Consider the following 18,532-nt stretch of genomic DNA (forward strand, 5'->3'; position numbering starts at 1 on the left):
GCAACAAACACTTACAAGAATTTAATGTGTCCAAACATAAATGCACAAGTACACCGATGACACCCACATTTACACTTCAGACTGACTTGGGCGCCACATGTTGTCAACTTTTGTGTCAAACCTAAATAAACTATGAAGGGAGAATAAATATTCATGAAGCTTAAGGAGACGATTTGGTCTCAGAGGAGGGATTGTGCTCGGAGATGATTTACTGCAGCCCTGGGACTTTAACGATGGTGAGAAGTCAGCAGGATGATGATCGCTCATCTCTACCAGGGTAAACCGGCTAAAAGAAGTTTTCTGAGAACTAACGATTTAGCTGCAGGCCCGCATGAATTTTTGACGGATTGCCTATGTGCTTGTAATGGTCGTCAGAAACAATCCGAAGGATTACCAGAGTTACTCGCCTCTTGACAGCCTGACTTAGTGCTGCAATGCAGGCCCGTGGCATCGGAGGGAAAAAGCGAACGGGTTAGAGGATTTATGGAAATGTGTTGAACCTTTTGGGGAACCTTTTGAAGATGGTGTTGAGAGCGACATGCTCTTTGCAGTCATGCGCGCCCTTGTTGTCATTCTTAAGCGACCCCCCTCCTGTCTGTGCAGGCTGACTGATCTCAACACTGTGAGCGGCTGTGTGTGTATGTGTGTGTTTTGGTTCTAGGAGACAGCGCCTCCCCGCTGCGAAGCACAGAGTCAGAGGCAGCAGGTGCAGCTGACGCAGATAGGCTTTTTAGCAGGCAGGGCCAGTTGGGGGGACAGAGAGGGAGAGACTGAGTGAGAGACGATAGAGGAGAAACCACGGGAACTCAAACAAACACAAGATCAGACCATCAAACGGCACCGGACAAATGAATATATCGCCCCTACTCTGGTGCTTGTACGGGCTTTGAGAGCGACTGGAAAACGGGACCTGAACTGCCCAGTGGCACCGGGCGTTCAGAGGTGTACGTGAGTAATTACTGTTTTTGGTTTAGACCGTGCAAAGATTGTGTGGAGGTCAAGACAGGATCTGTGTGGTTGAAAAATCTCTGGTGAATTTTTCCAAAGTTTGACAAACATTTATAAAGATGTCATAACCATTCAGAGAGCTGTAAGTGTTGTGCTGCCTACCAGAGAGCTCCAACTTATCTGCTCTTGTCAGCCTTATCTATAATTGTTCTTCATGCCTCTTGTCATATTATCAGCAAGGGTTGATGAAATACTGTATAAGACTCTGGCTCTGCTTTTTGTATTTTGTCAGCAGTGAGCCCGCAGCGACTCTGCTCCATCATTGTGTTGAGGAAAAATCCCCCCGTCCCTGCCGTCTGAAACCAAGTCACATAAAGACATACTGTTCACCGCGTCTGTGAAAGGGGCAATTGTGGCAGAGACAGTGATGGGTGGACCGGAGCCAAATGACAGTTTTGAGATGGTGTGTCTTCTCATTTCATCGCGCTGAATACTCGCTGTTAACACGCACCGTCGATGATTGTGTAACCCGGAGCTCATTCCCTCAGTCTTCAGGCTGTTGCTCCCATTTTAAACCTGTGTATTAACGTGTGTGCTGACGTATCGTGTTGATCTATCTGCGACCGGAGTGACCAAGGGAATGCTGGCGCTCTGAATGCCCTTGATCCGTCGGCATGCTTTTTTCTCCGGCTCTCGAAACACACATCCACACACATGCTCACCTCCTCTCCCTCTCATCTGCCCCTGGTTGGTTATCCTCCTCCGCTGTCATTGGCTGCCTCCTCTCCATCTGTCCGTCCTCTCCGCATTCAGACAGCCAGTCAGAGCGGCACCCTTTCCTCTCCGACGTTTGTCATTGGCTGGCGTGCGCTGTGAATGCGGATACTTTCTTTTGAGAGGCAGTCTAGACTCAGCTGGCTGCGCCGCTCGCTCTCTCTCTCTGTGTCCCTCTCTCGTGTTATCTCGCTCTCTCCTCCTCTCTTCTGCAACACCACCACAACCTGCTGATTTCTCACTAAGCCTCTCCTGCTCCTTCCTCTCACTCCTCCTCTCCTCCTGTCATCAGCTGTTCTCTTCTACTCTCTCCTCATAATTTCATTTTTTGCCCCCATCAATCACATGCTCACCGCCCCCCCCCTCCTTTCTTTTTTATTCCCTGTCCATTTTTTATTCTCTGTCCGTGTTTCTCCCCAACACTGTCATTTTGTCTTTGACATTCATTCATCTCCACCACTTTCTCACCGTCCACTGACGTGAGGGAGACATGAAGGTGAGTGGAGCCAATTTCCAGGCCGATCTTCTGTCAGTTCTTTGTCTTTACAGCACCTCTCTGTTTTGTGAACTTTGTTATACCATCCGGTTGACGCAAGCGTTCGGTGTCCTTGGAGGCGCCGGCTGCAGTTGTGTATGCTTCAGGTGTGACAATTAGGCAGCGGAGGTAGGATGCTGCTGTGACTCATCATCTGACGCTGCATGTATGTTCTAGCATAGGTCCTTTCAGCATGTGCCTGGGGAGGAAGGGTTAGTTGATGAGGGAGGCAGGGAGGGAGGGGGTGTTGAATCAGTGCGTGAATAGCAGCCGCGTGTCAATGCAGACTGTAGCTCGTGACACACTGTTTTGCACCAGCTGTGGCTGTGGTGCAGTGGCATCTCGGGCAGATTAATGAGCATTGTAGGCCGACGACAGCAAACAATTAGAGAAGTGATCGCTGCAAGTAGTTTGTCTTCACAGTCACGGCACACGGCGTCTGCTTCCAGAGGTCAGTGCTGTAACAGGTTAAAAAACGCTCTGCTGGGGATGTGATAGTAAGCTGTCAGAAGTGTTAATATTCTCGACATGTATCGAACGATATCCCTCAAATATGTCCTTCGGCGCAGACGACGCCAAGACCTAATTTAGTCTGTAGCTTTTTTTTCCCCGTGTTGTGTTTTCTTCTTTTGTGTGTCAGTGTCCTCATTATCTGTGCTGTTTGCCACCTGACACCCACAGGAAGAAAATGTGTCTGCCAGAAATAATCCTCAAGAGCATGTTGTCTCACAGAGTGTGACGCTTTCAAGTGTTTTTTATTTAGGTTATCTTTTTTAGATGGGACAGTTTATTTCAAGCCGAGTGCAAGATGGTGAAGGTTGGACTGACTGCACTCACAGTACACAGCCGACAGAGCGCTTTTCTCATAAACACACACGGCTGCCATGGAAGCCTGACCCCCAGCCAGGCTATGCTGGCCTGCCCACTGGGAGCAGTCTGTGGGTCAGTGTTTGCAGTGTGTGGACAGGTGGAGCCGGGTATTGAACCGCCAACGGAAAGTGGTGCGACCTGCTCCACCTCCAGAGCGAGAGCTACTTCCAGATAGTAAAGTTTGTTTGTTGTAAACACCAAGGATCTACAAGCAGTACACTGCAGTAAGAAATGGTGGACACATCGGGGATGTGGAGTAGCAGAAAGACACCTGCCTCCTTTGGGCTTTCGGATCAAACAGAAATCGAAACCTCCTCTGGACCACGGTCCGCACTGAACAGCTGAACCCTGGTCTGACCCAAAGAGGTGGTTTCGGTCGGGATCAAACTGAACCCTGGTTCGGTTCATTTCTAGGGTGACGACTTTTAGTTTGGAAAGTTTGGACTTTCAGACTCATTACAGGAAGTTATGAGAGGCTAAGGTAAGAACTGGAAACCAGACATAATGGTAGATGCACCTGAAGTTGAAGCTGGGAAAGACTATATGCCCTTATCATTAGTTGACGCGTCACTTTTTCTAGTCTATAAACTGCTGCCACATTTTGTTGATCTTCAGGTGGTATTGCTGTCCCATCCTCACGTAGCCTCTCCATTTCATCGCCTCTGAAAACAATTTGATCTTCTCACAGCTGACTCTTTATAAAAGGCATTGGACCATTTTCAACCAAGTTTGAATATCATGATAAAATATCAATTAAAATGAGGTTATAAATGTTTGGAATTACTCAGGCAGTATAATCAAAGGTTTCCTGTTCCACACTAAGATATTGTTGGATCAGTTCTAACATGAATAAAAAACATCGAGGGTATGTCCTTGTGTCGCAGTGTAATTAACAGCAATCACTCCAGACAGCTCCCGCATCCCTGGTGGTCTCCGGTTCAGCACCTTGGACAGCAGTCGTGACACACTTGTTGTAAATGATGCACCTGAGCTCAGCAGGGAGGCGGGGTGTTGCACACTGTCGGCTACTTCCACAGTTCGTCTGAGAACCTTTAGGTTCGGTCACAGTCACAGTGGTCCCATTGTGTTCCAGAAGCCCCCGGGCCAGATGAGGTCGAGTTAACCCGCTGCCCTCTGAAAAAAAACAAGAATTGAATAAATGTGCACAGCATTCTGCAACAAACGGCTTGAAACTGACTCATCACCAGTGTTTTAATTCCATAGTGGTCCTTCAGACAAACTCTGAAATGATAAATAAACAGCAAAATTGATTCTGAAGCAGCTGACATCAAGTATGTCTTAGTAATAACTGGATATTAACCTCCTTGTGGATTGGAGAAATGGTTTGTTCTCGCTCCTGTTGGTGAGTCATGTCAAACATCTCTGCTGAATTGTTCGAATCGAGCTTGCAAGTCATTTCTTCACGTTGAATTGTGCGTTTTTCTGTTCCATCTCCGGCCTCCCTGTTCTGCACCCCAGCGACCAGCAGAGCAGGAACATAATCATGGAGTGCGTTCTCACAAAGCCATTATAATCACTGCTTGTGAGTCTGCAGTGTGGCACTGCAGACGCTGCTTGTTTTCTGGGGTTTTTGGGGGGGTTTAATACTCCTTGAAGGTGAAATGAGATGTAGATCTAGTGGAAGTCGTGTTTTAATATCTTCTTTATTATTGGAATGGAGGAAAAAGAGGAACGATAACCTTCGCAGAGGTTGTATAACAGTTTATGCAACTCATTTTTTTTTATTTTGCTCTATTAATTTGTGAAGGTTTTATAAGTTTTTTTTATTTTGCTTTCAGAGGACTCAAGGTCCCGATGAATCATTCGTTCCAGCGGTGTGAAGAAGCCACTGTGCAGCCCTTAGACAGCTCCTCTAACATACTGAAGATCGTGTCATGTCAGCCTGTTTGCAAGAAAACGCATTTCACACGAACTCGGAACACACATGAACCTGAAACCGGATCTCTGGCCTCACGCCGTGCACTCTGAATGGTTGCTGCATGCACAAATCGATGTATGCAGCAAGTCGTGGCCGGGGCTGTTGACTCACTCACTATTCAAGGACATTAGGTCATCTTCATCTGTGACGATGTATAAACATTCCCAGGCCGTGTTTTCCACAGTGAAACTGGGCACCAGACATTTTGATGTGTTTTTCAAATCTGCCAGCTAAGGCTCCAGATGTTTAGAGCAGCAGACAGGGTTTTTTTTTTTGTTTTGCTTTGTTTTTGGAAGTCTGGTGCTCTTTTGACCGCAGTTTGGACGTTTTCCTCACTCGGTTCAACAGCTTGGGTATGACTGCAGCCTGCTGGTGTCTGTGTGTGGCAGTCTGGGTGAAGTCTACAGGTTGATGATGAGTGCTCTGCAGAGGACAAGGATGTCCAAGGACAAGCTAAAGAAGTTTTCCTCTGTCTCTGCAGCCACCATATTCTGAGGGAGGTGAGGAGGAATAACAAGAGCTGGAGTTTTTTTTTAATTATTTCTGTTTTGCATGCATCTTAAAAGAATAGTTTGACATCTGGGGAAATCAAGCTTTAACGCTGGGCCACAGGCCAAAAGCAGCCAGTTGTATTTGTTGTTGTATTTTAATGCATTTTTAAGATGGCAAGATCCCAAGTTCCATTTTATTGACTGACTTCCTGCAAGTATAACTCGGCCCATTGTGCTCAGCTTATGTAAAATAATTAATAATGAACAACACTAAATATCTAAACAATGCTAGAAACACACAGACAGCCCTGCAGGGAAACATTGCTCCATAGTCCGGAGTCAGATAAAAACATATAGATGCCACTCTTGTGTCTGTACCGTGAACATGACACTAAACTCAGTGGATGGTCACTGTAGCTTACGTTTGGACAGAGCCAAGCAAGCAGTTTCTCCTCTGTTCCTAGTCTTTATGCTAAGCTAACCGGCTGCTTGCTGTAGTTTTCTGTTCAGGCCGCAGATATACTTGCTTTAGAACCCATGTTCGTGTAGACATGCGTGATTGGAGGATACGACCGGGCAGGACATGCTGCTGTGATGTGTTCACTGACCCGCTGCACGGACCAACCCTCCAAACAGATGCAGGGTCTGTTAGCCGTGCCTCATGTGAACCCGGACGGTTAAAAGCAAGTATATCTTAACCCTGCATTAACCCCTTAACCCTTAACCCTCAAGCAAGCAAGACATTTCACAAAATACTTACAATTAGTAAGAACACTCCTGCCTGCTGCTGTTGAGGCACAGGAGTTGCCCCGAGGCATTAAAGGCATTAAGTGAAGTTTAGCTTATTATCATTTTTATAAATTAGGAGGTTCTTGAGGCACTTAAGCTAAAGTAGAAGCTTATTAAAATGCCTGTTGATGTTCTCAAGAAAGGTGAATCTATTAAAATCAAACTTTCACAGATTATTAGGATGAAGGTCAAACTGAGCTTTCAGGTATTTTCATTTTGGGTTTCACAGCATAAACTGACGAAGGCTACTGAAGCTGGAGCACACTGTTCCTCTTTAGAACTCCCCTTACACTAGTTGGGTGTTTTATTTCCTTGAAGGAGCCATTTAAGTCAATTAGATGACCCCATAGGTCTCTTACCAGACTCCTCTTACTGTACTGGAGAAAATAGTTTTTATGTGCACGACGGGGTGTGGCAGTATGTGAGCTGGTGTTCGTGGATTCCAACAGGACCAGCGCTTCAGCTTCAGCGTCAGCTTCAGCTGCAGCTGTCATGTTGACTCTCCCCGTTTAGAAAACTTGCAGACCTGATTAAACCGGGTCGGCGCTTGTGTGCACATCCACTCTTGAGTCACTCATACTCATCTTCCTCCCTCTCACACTCGATCGATGATGCGTTTGACCGTTTCCTCTGCGGAGTCAGTCTGCGGCTCTGCATCGCGGCCGGCCATGTTTGACTGCGTGGTCGTCCTGTGGCGGAGGTGTTCCCCCGGATCAAACATTTACGCACGGCGCGTTAGTCCTTTCGGAGTCTGCTTCTCCCGACACACTGACTGTCAGATGTAATATTTGTACAGCAGTTCTCTAAAGGTGTCGGAGGTTTTTCAGACAAGTAGAGAGTCAAAATAAGTTATTTAATTGAAAATGTTATAAATGGAGTTGGAAAAATGTCTCAAAAGCCTTGAAATACTTGTTTTTTGGTTCAGGTTAAAGGAGTGTAATTTCTCTGCTATGCGTGACATGACGCACTTAAGAAATCATCTGAATCTTCGAGCTTCCGATGAAGATAACAGTCCCACTTAGGTTTGCTTTCTCATGAATTATTAACTTAGCAAACCTTTTTAATCACATCACATTGATGAACAATATGAAGTTGATGACATGAATTCACTCCCGGCGCGACGGTCTCAGACTGAATCTTCATGTCCAGGGGTGCTGATCCCTCGCTCTGATCCTTCGCTCTGATCTCTTTCTGGAGGGAAGGTTAGTGAGAAGAGAATTTCCCTGCAGGCATCAGTGAAGTATCACATCATTTTTTTTACCCAGTCTGTTTGATATGTGGCACCCACTGAGCCCTCTGTACAGAGGAGAACTGGCTGGGGATGCGAACGGAACGATAAACGTGTCGGATACATTTTTGGATTATTTAACCGTTAACCACGTAATGATGCTCAGTGCCACTGAAGGTATCACGAGTCAGGGAGGTCTCGCATGAACCTGATCAAGAGACAAATCATTATCGTCTCTTAATGCGTGTGTTGTGGTTCAACAAAGGCAAAAGGATAGAAGTTTGTGACCTCAACTGTTCCAGATGGAGCTCTTGGTCGGGAGGAGGGAGGCGTAACCGGCCGCAGGCTATTTAGAAAAGAGCTGCCTGCCCCCACGCGATGAGGAGCGCACAGTCGCTTCATGCTGAGAGAATGTTCTCGTCTGGCCTTCAAGCTGTTTACATTTAATGCTCCCCCATTAACAATTGGCTAAACCATAGAAGGAAATGTGCTGCCATTAACCCCTATGAAATGACTTTGATTATGTGGCACAGACAGGAGAAAAAAAAAAAAAAAAAAAAGAGAGAGAGAGGAGAGAGAAGCCAGACCGAGTCGTTTGTGGTAAAGAGGTTTCTCCAGGACCACCAGAGGCTTTCAGTGTTGGTGGCCTCATCATGTAGCCTCCAGAGCTTGTTGTCATTGTTGCGATGTAAATAAGCCTTGTGGGACTTTACAGGGACGTGGGAAGCTGTTTTACCTCAACAAGTGCAGAGCCCAGCACGCTTCTTACTGCAGAGTCACGGGAACGTTTCATCATTGATGTGTTCATTAGTTCTTGATTAATGGATTCATCGTTCCCCATCTGTTTGTCTTCTATAAGGACAAAGTTGACCTTTAATCTGTTCTTTTAACTTAATGTGAAAACCTGAAACATTTGTAATAGTTTATTAATGATCAACCAATGATCGGTCCTTTGCAGTTTCATCCTTTGTTATGATAAATATCTATGTCTAAAAGATTATTTGATTCTTTCTACCATAGCTGGCAACAATTTTCTATTGGTTAGAAAATAAACCTCTGCGTTTTAGTATTCTCAAATCTTGATCTTTCACACCACTGAGCCATCCACAGGACATTCATGCATATTATCTTAATAGCTATAGTTATATACTTATTTCTTGAGCTGCTCAGCTAATGTCCATGAGGTCTGGGGTTTACACAAGCACAGAAACACGTGATTCAGGTTTGCTGCTTGAATATTTGTATGAACGCAAACATTTGTTCAGGAGATTTCAAGTGTCACCCCCAGATTTTGAAGGGCTCCGTCCGTTGTCACAAGAGAAGTTTCATATTCTCTGCTACACTATCAGTTGACTTCCCTGACCCTGAGCGGTGCAGCTTTGCGAACTGTTCCCACCCCCAGCAGCAGTAAAGCATCACTGCTGATGTTCTTACTGCATTGCAGTCTTAGCATAAATCCAACCACTGAGATTTTTTTTTTCTTATCTTGTACTGCAGCAAAGCCTCAGATGTAGTTCAAACCTGTACTCCAAATCTTGTTACAAAACTGGTGTGAACCTTTTGACTGTCGCCCGGTGAGCACCGAAGCAGTTGTGGAGAGGCTGAAAGAGCAAAGATCAGAAGGCTAATGTGATGTGGCACCAGGTCGCCAGCCAAACAGTCTCTTGGAGGATGCTGCAGGTGAAAACGAGCACTGGTAGTTTTTTTTTTTTCTCAGATTTTGGGCCATTTCACAGCCATAAATTACCTTCTTTCAGAAAACATCTACACACACGCTCAGGAGTTTATTTTAGTTAAGATTTCTGTTCTGGAAATGTACAAATAGAAGCACATCTTTAATTAGCCGATCCCTTATTTGCATATTTAAAGCTACTATAAGCAATTTTGAACTGTTAACAAAACACTCTCAGTGTAATACTGACACCACTTTATGACCTACACAAGCGCATGTTATGTATGTAATCAAGTTACAGTTAGTCAGATGTAGAAGGAGATTTCTCTTCAGGTGATTCTGTTTTGGTAATATTTTGAGGTTTTGACGATGGGAACGTGACCACTTGGGGTCCGCAGGGGCTGACCGAATCAACAAAACATTCAACAAACGTTCCTTCAAACAATCAAAGTGTCAAACTTGTAATCCACAAAAAAGAATCGTCTTGATGTCAGTAACCAACTGGAGAAGTTTCATGGTGACATCACCGTTTGAGCTCCAGCTTCTCAAATGTGAATGTCTCTGGGGTTGTGGACTAAACAAGGACATAATCTCCGGCTGTGGGGAAACACTGAAACATTTGTAGACCAAACAACTGATCGAGAAAATAGCAGATTAATAAACAATGAAAATAGTCATTAGTTGCAGAACTTAGAGTATAGCTTTTATTTACATTATGGCCCTAGTCACCTTAATTGATTCCTTGATGTAAAACATTTGGTCTGTCATCAGTTTTGGCATCGCTGCGTCAGACGTGAAAGTGATGAAAGTGGTTGAAACAGTGTGGTGGTCTGCGAGAGGAGCTCAGTGAATTCTATATTCGTGTCAGAGGCCGCCTGGGTGTGTGAAGAAGAGGTAAACCTGTGGAACAAAAGCAGGTTTGGCAGAGACGCCGGCCGGCCTGTGGTGAGGGGATAAGGTGTTAATAGTCCAGCTCGATGCTCGCTGTGGATACTCTGGGCTTTTTATAGTCTGGCTGCTGTCTGCAGGCCCTCTGGAAGCGTCTGATTTGATTCCCATGAAGTGCAGACTGTGATTTATTATTGTGGTTATCTGAGATGTCCGCAGCTTTTCGTCCGGTTCTGCGTCGTCATCCCGACTCTTTCAGGTTTGGGTGTGTTTTTTTTTTATCTCCTCCTCCTCCTTCTCTTCCTCCTCTCTCTCTCTGCTGGTCCCTCCCCTCCTTTGTTTTTAGGTTTTGTGAGGAAGTCACAGGGAGGTGTTGCCAGATGGTAAATGCAGCTGAAAAAGAGTTATCATGGCTCGTGATACTAATCTGTTTCTGTCTCTTGTGTCTCTTGCAGGTGAAGGACCGGGCAGACAGGCTGTCTCACACTAAGCTATGGAATGCTCCCTGCACCCACCATCACTAGTCTCCAATCTTTGGACTGAGCTCCAAACGCTTAGTTAGCGGCTGTGCTTCTCCCCTCGAACTCTTTATAACCAGGGGACGAAGAAAAAAAGGAGCGGGCTTACCAAGTCCTCCTCAGCAAACGCACGGAGCACTTCTTTCTTTTTTTTTTTCTTTTTTAAAAAAAAAAAGAATATTTAAGCTAGTTTAATTTTTTCTCCGCTTGGATTTTTGTCTGGTCAAATCCTATCAAGATGGATCTGGAACCGTTCCTGTGGATGGTCATTATTGGCTTCATCATTGCCTTCATTCTGGCCTTCTCAGTGGGCGCCAACGATGTGGCCAATTCCTTCGGCACAGCCGTGGGCTCCGGCGTGGTCACGCTGAAACAGGCCTGCATCCTGGCTTCCATCTTCGAGACGCTGGGCTCGATGCTGCTGGGGGCCAAAGTCGGCGAGACGATTCGGAAGGGCATCATCGACGTCAGCCTGTACAACGAAACGGTGCCCGTACTCATGGCAGGGGAGGTCAGCGCCATGGTCGGTAAGTCGGACTATTGATTCATCATTTTAGTCTGAACAAAAGGCCAGAAACTCTCTGATTACAACTTGTAACTGGGTGGATTTGCTGCTCTTCATCTTAAATAGCAGTGAAGTGAACATCTTTTGGTTTTTGACTGTTAGTTGGACAATACGAGGAATTCAAAGACGCCACCTTGGACTCTAGGAAGTCATAGAGGACACCCTCACACTTCTACAACATTTTGTGAAACAAAACCATAAGTGAGTGAATAAATAGAAATGAAAGATCACTCAATAATGTAAATAAACAGCAGTTGCAGCGGTGAGTAATGAGTTACTGCCGTCCCTCGGCTCCATTATGAAGTGAACCGGGCTGGTGACAGCTGCTGAGATGAAGTTTTAGAGGTAATAATTACAACTGCACTTTGTTTTATGACACTCAAGAAACAATTGTTGATTCTGAAACTAATTTATTGTTTTGCGGTTCAAGTCATTTTTCAAAGTTGTTTCTAAGTTGCAGGAGAAATGCAGAGTTTGTAAGTAACTGTAAACTTAATGTCTTTGGTCGGACACAGTGAGTCATTTGAATTTGTCACGTCGGGCTCTCAGTAAGAATAATCAACAGTTGGATCTGCAAATGAAAACGATCATCCCTCGCAGCGCTTAAGGAATCAACAGAAACCTCAGAGATTAACACGAACTGTGAAGAGCCCAGAGAGTTACAATGATATAAATCAGAGGAAACGACAAAATCCTGACATTTCTTCACATCACCTGTGAACGTTCTGCTCAATGGACGACTCAAATAAATGATTAATTATTCAAACTGTTGAGGATCAATTTCCTGTTGAGCTACTCATGGATTAATCAGTTAATTATTCCAGCTCTGACTTGTATCTCTTTTAATAATTTAATGTAGTTCAGTTATTGTGGAGACTGTTCACTCTGCCCTTCACAGTCAACACAGCATTTTGTTTATGAAGAACACCAGACACATTTCTTTCATATCCTGACCTGAGGGCCAACACAATAGTGACCAGTTGATACGAGGAGCATTCCCACAGCTCTGCCGCACACACACACACACACACACACACACACACACACACACACACACACACACACACATCTTCGTCGCAGGTTATCTAAACCTCACACTTGCAGCACTGTTCTCCTGAAATCTGAACTGCCAAGTTGCATAACGACTCTCGGCGAGTTGTTTTTGTAGAAGTTCACAATTGTTCGCTTGAATAACATCTGTGCTCGTTTTACGACCCATTTGGCTTTACGAGAGATGTTATAAAATTTGCTTCGTCCTCGAGAAGTTTTTAAAAGCAGCTCCAACGCAGCGTGCAACAAAAAATATTGAATCTATTTTAAGGTGGACCTCTCCGTGTGATGTTTCCGTGTTGTCATTGTCAACATCTCCCGAGTTGCTTCACGGAAAGGAAAAATAAACGCTCTTGCATTGAATTTACAGTGAGTTTGTTGAGTATCTGCGGTAGCTTGAGATTACCTCAGTGAATGAATTCGTGCAGAGCGGAAAACAATGGGGCTCCCGTCGAGACAATGGCATCTTAATGAAAGAGTGACTGCTGGGAAACGGTGATAAATAAGGGCGATATTACGCACAGGGGGATTACCCATGTCGCTGGAAATTCAGATGTGGCAGAAAGTGAATGTCGGTGGAACAGGAAGCGTTTGTCGCTGGTGTGTTGTTTCTACAGAATTAGAAGGAATAAAACTTCTCGATTTCATTAGAATGTGTCTAAGTTGGGACTTTAAAATCAAACCTGTAAGCCTGACAAATAGACGCTGATTGTGTTGCGACTGCTGGATTTGAAGCATTACTCTGTATGTTGCGTCTTTGCAGCTCATCGTCAACGAAGATGTTTCTTCTGAATCCCATTCAGCAAATTTAGCTCTAGAGTTTCAATCTGATGTTTTGCGTAAGAGTTTTTTGGATGGAGGATAGTGTGTTTGTACAGAAGCTCTAAAGGCAGGTTACAGTGTGCCAACAATTCCACGCAGCACAGACACAGTGAGACAGAGTGCAGAGGCCCATACCATCATTTAACCGTTTTGTTGATGGAAAGCACTGGCAGTTAAAGGATTAAAAATGGCTGAGATTTGTGTTTTTTTTTGTTTTTTTGTTTTCTGTCCACAGGGTCAGCAGTCTGGCAGCTAATCGCCTCCTTCCTCAAACTGCCCGTCTCTGGGACTCACTGCATTGTTGGCGCCACCATCGGCTTCTCCATGGTGGCCATCGGCACCAAGGGAGTACAGTGGATGCAGCTTGTCAAGATCGGTAATGTCTTTGAGCTCTTTCAGGCCCATATGTGTGTATGTGATGTTAATGTAGATGTACAAGGTCTTCAATGTGCAGAAAAGGCTTATGTACTCGATCACTTACATAGGCTAAAATGTATTTTGATATTTTAAGTGAAATCCAGTCGTCATATTTGTTTGTTGTCTGCTGGCATCAATTTGCAGGCATTGAATAATGAGCCAAACCAACAATCAAAGTTAATATATAAGCAGCTGGTAAAGTCAACAAAGTGTCAACATACATGTAGTGCTGTGGGTATAACGGAATTTTGTAAACTTTATTATTGGCAGTTTTTTTTATCGTAACAATTTAGAGGTGAAGATAAAGAGAAAAATGTTGGTTCAGAAACCTTGAAAGTGCTTTGAGGTCACTCTGACAGAGCTGCACAAACTCGGCGCAATTACTCACAGTTCCATGCGAGTTCAAGCTGCTTTCCCATTAAAAAAAACCTGACAAAATAAACTTAACACCATCGCAGTGAGGTATCTCCAGCACGGCTACAGTCGAGTTTAGCTCTCTCTAAAACAGACAGTAATCATCGGATTATGTTGCCAGCAAGGATGATCATTTTACACAGCGAGCGATCGAAGAGTTACTGTTTCCTCCAGGGTTAGGAGCCTCGATAGAGCAGCGTGAAATGCAGACAGACAGACAGACAGACAAAAGGTACCCTGAGGTAAAGTAAACTCAAAAGATAAAAGATAGAGAAGGATGAAAACACCATGACTTTATTTGAAAAGTTCATTCCTGTTCCTTTAAGGATTCAGTTCAAAGTGATTCTGGGTCAGTGGTGGAAAGATCCGCTCACTAGTTACCAGTGAACCTGTTCAGAGCTTTTCTGCAACTTTCCCAGTCTTGTGTTGTGATGTAATATCATCGAATAGAGATAAAGCTTTATTGATCCTCAGAGGGGAAATGTTACAATCCACACAGCGGATATGGAAGCACATAAAGTGATTAAAATGAGCTCCATGTTTTTACGAGCTTCAGCATTAAAAGGATAAACGCGTTAACACATCAATTATTATAATCCAGTGATATGACATACATCATTCTGCATAATTAGTCTACTTTTAGTACTTTGAATATTTTTTGATGCACAACAGTATTTCTACACTGTGGTGTTGCTACTTCTCTGTAAGCACAGGATCTACTAGAGCTTCTTCCACCACTTTTCTGGGACGTTACAAATGAAGTGGAGATGACCGTGTTTGGGAAAATAAATAAATAAATACAAGAGTAAAAGGACAGTTGTCAGACTCACTCAGGGCTGCCTGGTGCTCCTGCAGCAGTGTGTGTGTGTGTGATGTTGGTCTGTTAGGAGGTGTGTTGCTGTTGTTTTCTGATCACATGTTCTCCTCCTCTTCCAGTTGCGTCGTGGTTCATCTCCCCCTTGCTCTCCGGACTCATGTCTGGACTCCTCTTCATGCTTATCAGACACTTTATCCTCAACAAGGTGGGCTCACGTCACTACACGGACAAACACAAATAACACTACTCCTTCCTCATCACATGTTCAGGTCGTCCTCTTTGTGTTTCTGGGTCAGAACCATATTAACATTTAGTTTATAAGGCACCAGTTTACTGACCATGGAAAAATGTTTTATGACTCCCAAAGCGGTGGATTACTGCCCGTGATGTCCGTGAATAATTTAATGATTTTATGATGCAGTTTGAACTTCTCCTCGCATTCACATCGTCGGCATGTAGAGCGAGCTGTCGGTCCGGGGGGTTTCAAACACCAGAATTCAGACACAGACGTGTCGAGAGAAACCTGTCCGAAGAACTCCAGCACAGATAAAAATCCATTTGATTTGGCAACACCCGCGGATCTGTTGTTACGTAACAGGCAATCTCTGGCAGACTGGGAAGAGGGAAGTGTTGTAGCTCATCCTAAGGTCACGACCGCAGGATTATGTATGAATGACTCATAGGACGATTTGTCATTCGGAGTGGAGTTGGTGTGCAGCTGGGTCAGATGCAGGATGAGTTCATCTCCGTCTCTCCAGGCTATTTGCATCACCTAAATCGGAATATAATACTTTCTACTGTATTTATGGTGTGTTTTTTCCAAAAAGCGCAGTCAGGACAGTTTAGTGTGGTTGAAGTGAGGTCGGGTCACGCTGCATGTCAAACCCCTCATAAACTGCGCATTGTGCAAGAGTGAATTGTTGTTGCTGTCGATTCTACTCATCACCTGTTTTCATAATTTCCCCACCTTTGACCTGAGCTGAACTTCAGTCAGAAGCTTTTACTGGACGTCAGCAGATGTTGCACACTGTAGCCCTTGCAGCCATCACATCATCACAGCAGGAAACACTTGATGTTCATACTTAACTTATAACACGGGCTTTGGCTGTGGGGACAGATCTAACTGGAGTGAATCCTATCGTACATGTTGCTCTTTACGGATGTTGTTGTTAGTTGCTCGTCTTCCTCAGCAGCACTTTTACGTAATGAAGAGCTGACAAAGACGGCAGCTTCGTCATCACATAGGCGATTAAAGAGGGAAGAGGAAAGGGCAAGTTTAATAGAAAGTTTAAAAGTTATATTGCGCTCATAGGCGTCAGCAGTACATTTAGCCACCAGTATCACAAAATCAGTGCAAGAAAGTTGGGATGCAGGTTCTCATTATTTTTATCATCCATAAAAGGTACATAAAGTGATTTTGGTGGTCATCAGAACAAACTTCATACACGTGAACCCAAGCAGCTCTTTGATTACAGATTTGCCTGGAATTATTAATTTTCCAGCATTTTCTCTTCTTTTTTTTTCAAACCAGAAACTCTGCCTGATTACATCACCATGAAATGAAACTAAAGGTTGATAAATGTGCATGAATGTGAGCTCTTATCGTGTCAGAAACTGTAACAGCAATCTGTGTGTGCTTCCTACACAGGATGACAGCGTCCCTAATGGGCTGCGAGCTCTGCCTCTCTTCTATGCCTCCACGATTGGGATCAACACATTCTCCATCCTGTACACCGGAGCACCGTGTAAGTGCCTCATTTCTTTATTTTTTTTATTTTTTTTCAAGTCTGACACCAACGTATGATCAAATTATCATCTCCATCTAAACGGGGGGGTGATGTGCCAATGTGGTTTGCTTGCTCGAGATTCCTTCTGAAGGTGAGAAAAGAGTGTAACTTTGAAGCCACTTGCGAGCTGTTATTTTTCTTACGCGCGTGTGTGTTGGTGTTTTATTAATTGCAGTGCTCGGGCTGGAGATGCTGCCGGTGTGGGCCATCTTTCTCATCACGCTAGCGGAGTCGATAATCTGCGCGGGTCTTGTCTGGATATTCGTATGTCCCTGGATGAGGAGGAAAATAGCAAGTAGGTATCTGTGTGTGTGTGTGTGTGTGTGTGTGTGTGTGTGTGTGCGTGTGTGTGTGTGTGTGTGTGTGTGTGTCCAGTCTTTCCCACGCCATCTGACACCCCACCGCTCTAACCCGGGCCTAACACAACAGCGCTGTAGCCTCTGCTTGCACACTATGTGCTCTGACACCAAACAAGAGATGCCAGCGGATGTGTTTACTCATTGGCTTCTGCCAGAGCCACTAAAAGCCACCAAGAAAAACCCTGTGAACTCTGTGTAGTAACCCAGTCAGCCTGTTTAGAACCACTTTATCAACTCTATTTATTTATTTATTTATTTATATACGGCTGCCCGGCCAGAAGCGAAGGGTTAAGATCATAGCCTGCAGTGGAGGGAGCTCTCGGATCAGGGAGGGAGTTGTTTTCCTAATGGGAAAATCAGCCTGCAGCAGAGCACATGACACATGAAATAAAACAGTGGAAAGAGCAGGAGGTGGAATATCTGAGGGAGCGGTGGACATAACCAAGGCACCCAGTCTGTTAAATTCAACTTAATGTCAGCACGGATAAATAAGAGCTCCTGTTAACGGCAGCAGTCCAGAGACTAAGCGTCACGCTCTTGAGCCCCGAGCTGAAGGTGCCGGCAATATTTCCAAATTGCTAAATTGGTGATTTGTAACAGAATAAAGACGTGCTGGTATCGAGGATTAAAACAGATTTATTTTCTCGAAACTTTCCATCAAACCCCCCCCCCCAACACCACCACCACACTCGAGCGAGGCCAACTTCACTTGTTGCTTAAACCGTGTCGTGACCTCCGAATGCCTGCGAGGATTATGAATGATATTTTTGGTCCTAATCTGGATGTCACTGCAGCCATCAGAATGAGACAGGTGGCGGGCTGAGTTTATGTGTTTGCACTGAGGGTTGTTTTGAGGAGCACGGGGGCATCAAGTGTATCAGCACCGGGATTAGTCTGGATCAGCTGATGGCTTTCCTTGTGTTTGTGGAATGTTGCTGCGTGGTTTGCTCCTTCTCTTGATGGGAAACCAGGCTTTTTCTCAAGATTATTAATAATTGGTATTATTAGTAACAATACAGCAAAAAAGAAATGATTTGCATTTCAAGAAAAGAAAATAGGATGTGTGCGCCAGAATTAGTGATTTACCTGAGGAATTCGTGTCCTGATTTCATCAGCTCGCCCTCATTGGAAATCCTCCAGATTACTTTCTATAAACCCTGAGTGTTTTTTGCCAGCGCTCGAAATTTGGATTGTTCTGTAAATGATCACTCAGACTTGATAGAATATAAACGTTGTCATGTAAAAAAAAGAAGTTGTGGTATTCTCCTCATAACTAACTAAACCCTTCATCACAAGTGTCCCTGTTTGCAGGACTAATAAAGGAATTCTGACTCTGATTCCCTCCAGGTCGTCTAAAGAAGGAGCAGGCTCTGTCCCGGATCTCTGACGAGAGCCTGGACAAGATACCTGAGGAGGAGGAGGAGAGCCCCGTCTTTAAGGAGCTACCAGGGGCCAAGGGCACAGATGAGGCCGTGCTGCCGCTCACGGGGGGCAGCAGTGAACGGAGCACTCGCGAGTCCACCGGAGAGCTCACCAACCTGGCTAACGGAGGCACCGTCCTGCCGAACGGCAGGGTGTACGGTAAAACTGGGATTTTATTTTTGATTTGAGGTGTGGCTGTAGATCGCTGTATCTGTAACTGGAGGCTG

The 18,532-nt window shown here is 44.7% G+C and overlaps 1 protein-coding gene across 9 annotated transcripts in view; it reads left to right on the forward strand.

Annotated features, from left to right (window-relative positions):
- Positions 1-18,532, forward strand: part of slc20a2 (solute carrier family 20 member 2) — a 48,975-nt gene that overhangs the window by 17,259 nt on the left and 13,184 nt on the right. For 5 of the 9 annotated variants that reach the window (XM_037097902.1, XM_037097893.1, XM_037097901.1 and 2 more), the window contains exons 2-7: positions 10,590-11,179; positions 13,325-13,465; positions 14,857-14,942; positions 16,386-16,482; positions 16,700-16,819; positions 18,231-18,464. In XM_037097902.1, coding sequence (XP_036953797.1) covers positions 10,891-11,179; positions 13,325-13,465; positions 14,857-14,942; positions 16,386-16,482; positions 16,700-16,819; positions 18,231-18,464 — 967 coding nt within the window. In that variant the 5' untranslated portion in view covers positions 10,590-10,890. Of the gene's footprint in view, positions 1-753; positions 949-1,243; positions 1,412-10,589; positions 11,180-13,324; positions 13,466-14,856; positions 14,943-16,385; positions 16,483-16,699; positions 16,820-18,230; positions 18,465-18,532 lie in introns of those variants that run through there. The other 4 variants (XM_037097895.1, XM_037097899.1, XM_037097894.1 and 1 more) reach the window with 4 other exon arrangements.

This window comes from Acanthopagrus latus, chromosome 5, assembly GCF_904848185.1.
Source record: "Acanthopagrus latus isolate v.2019 chromosome 5, fAcaLat1.1, whole genome shotgun sequence".
Taxonomy (NCBI): domain Eukaryota; kingdom Metazoa; phylum Chordata; class Actinopteri; order Spariformes; family Sparidae; genus Acanthopagrus; species Acanthopagrus latus.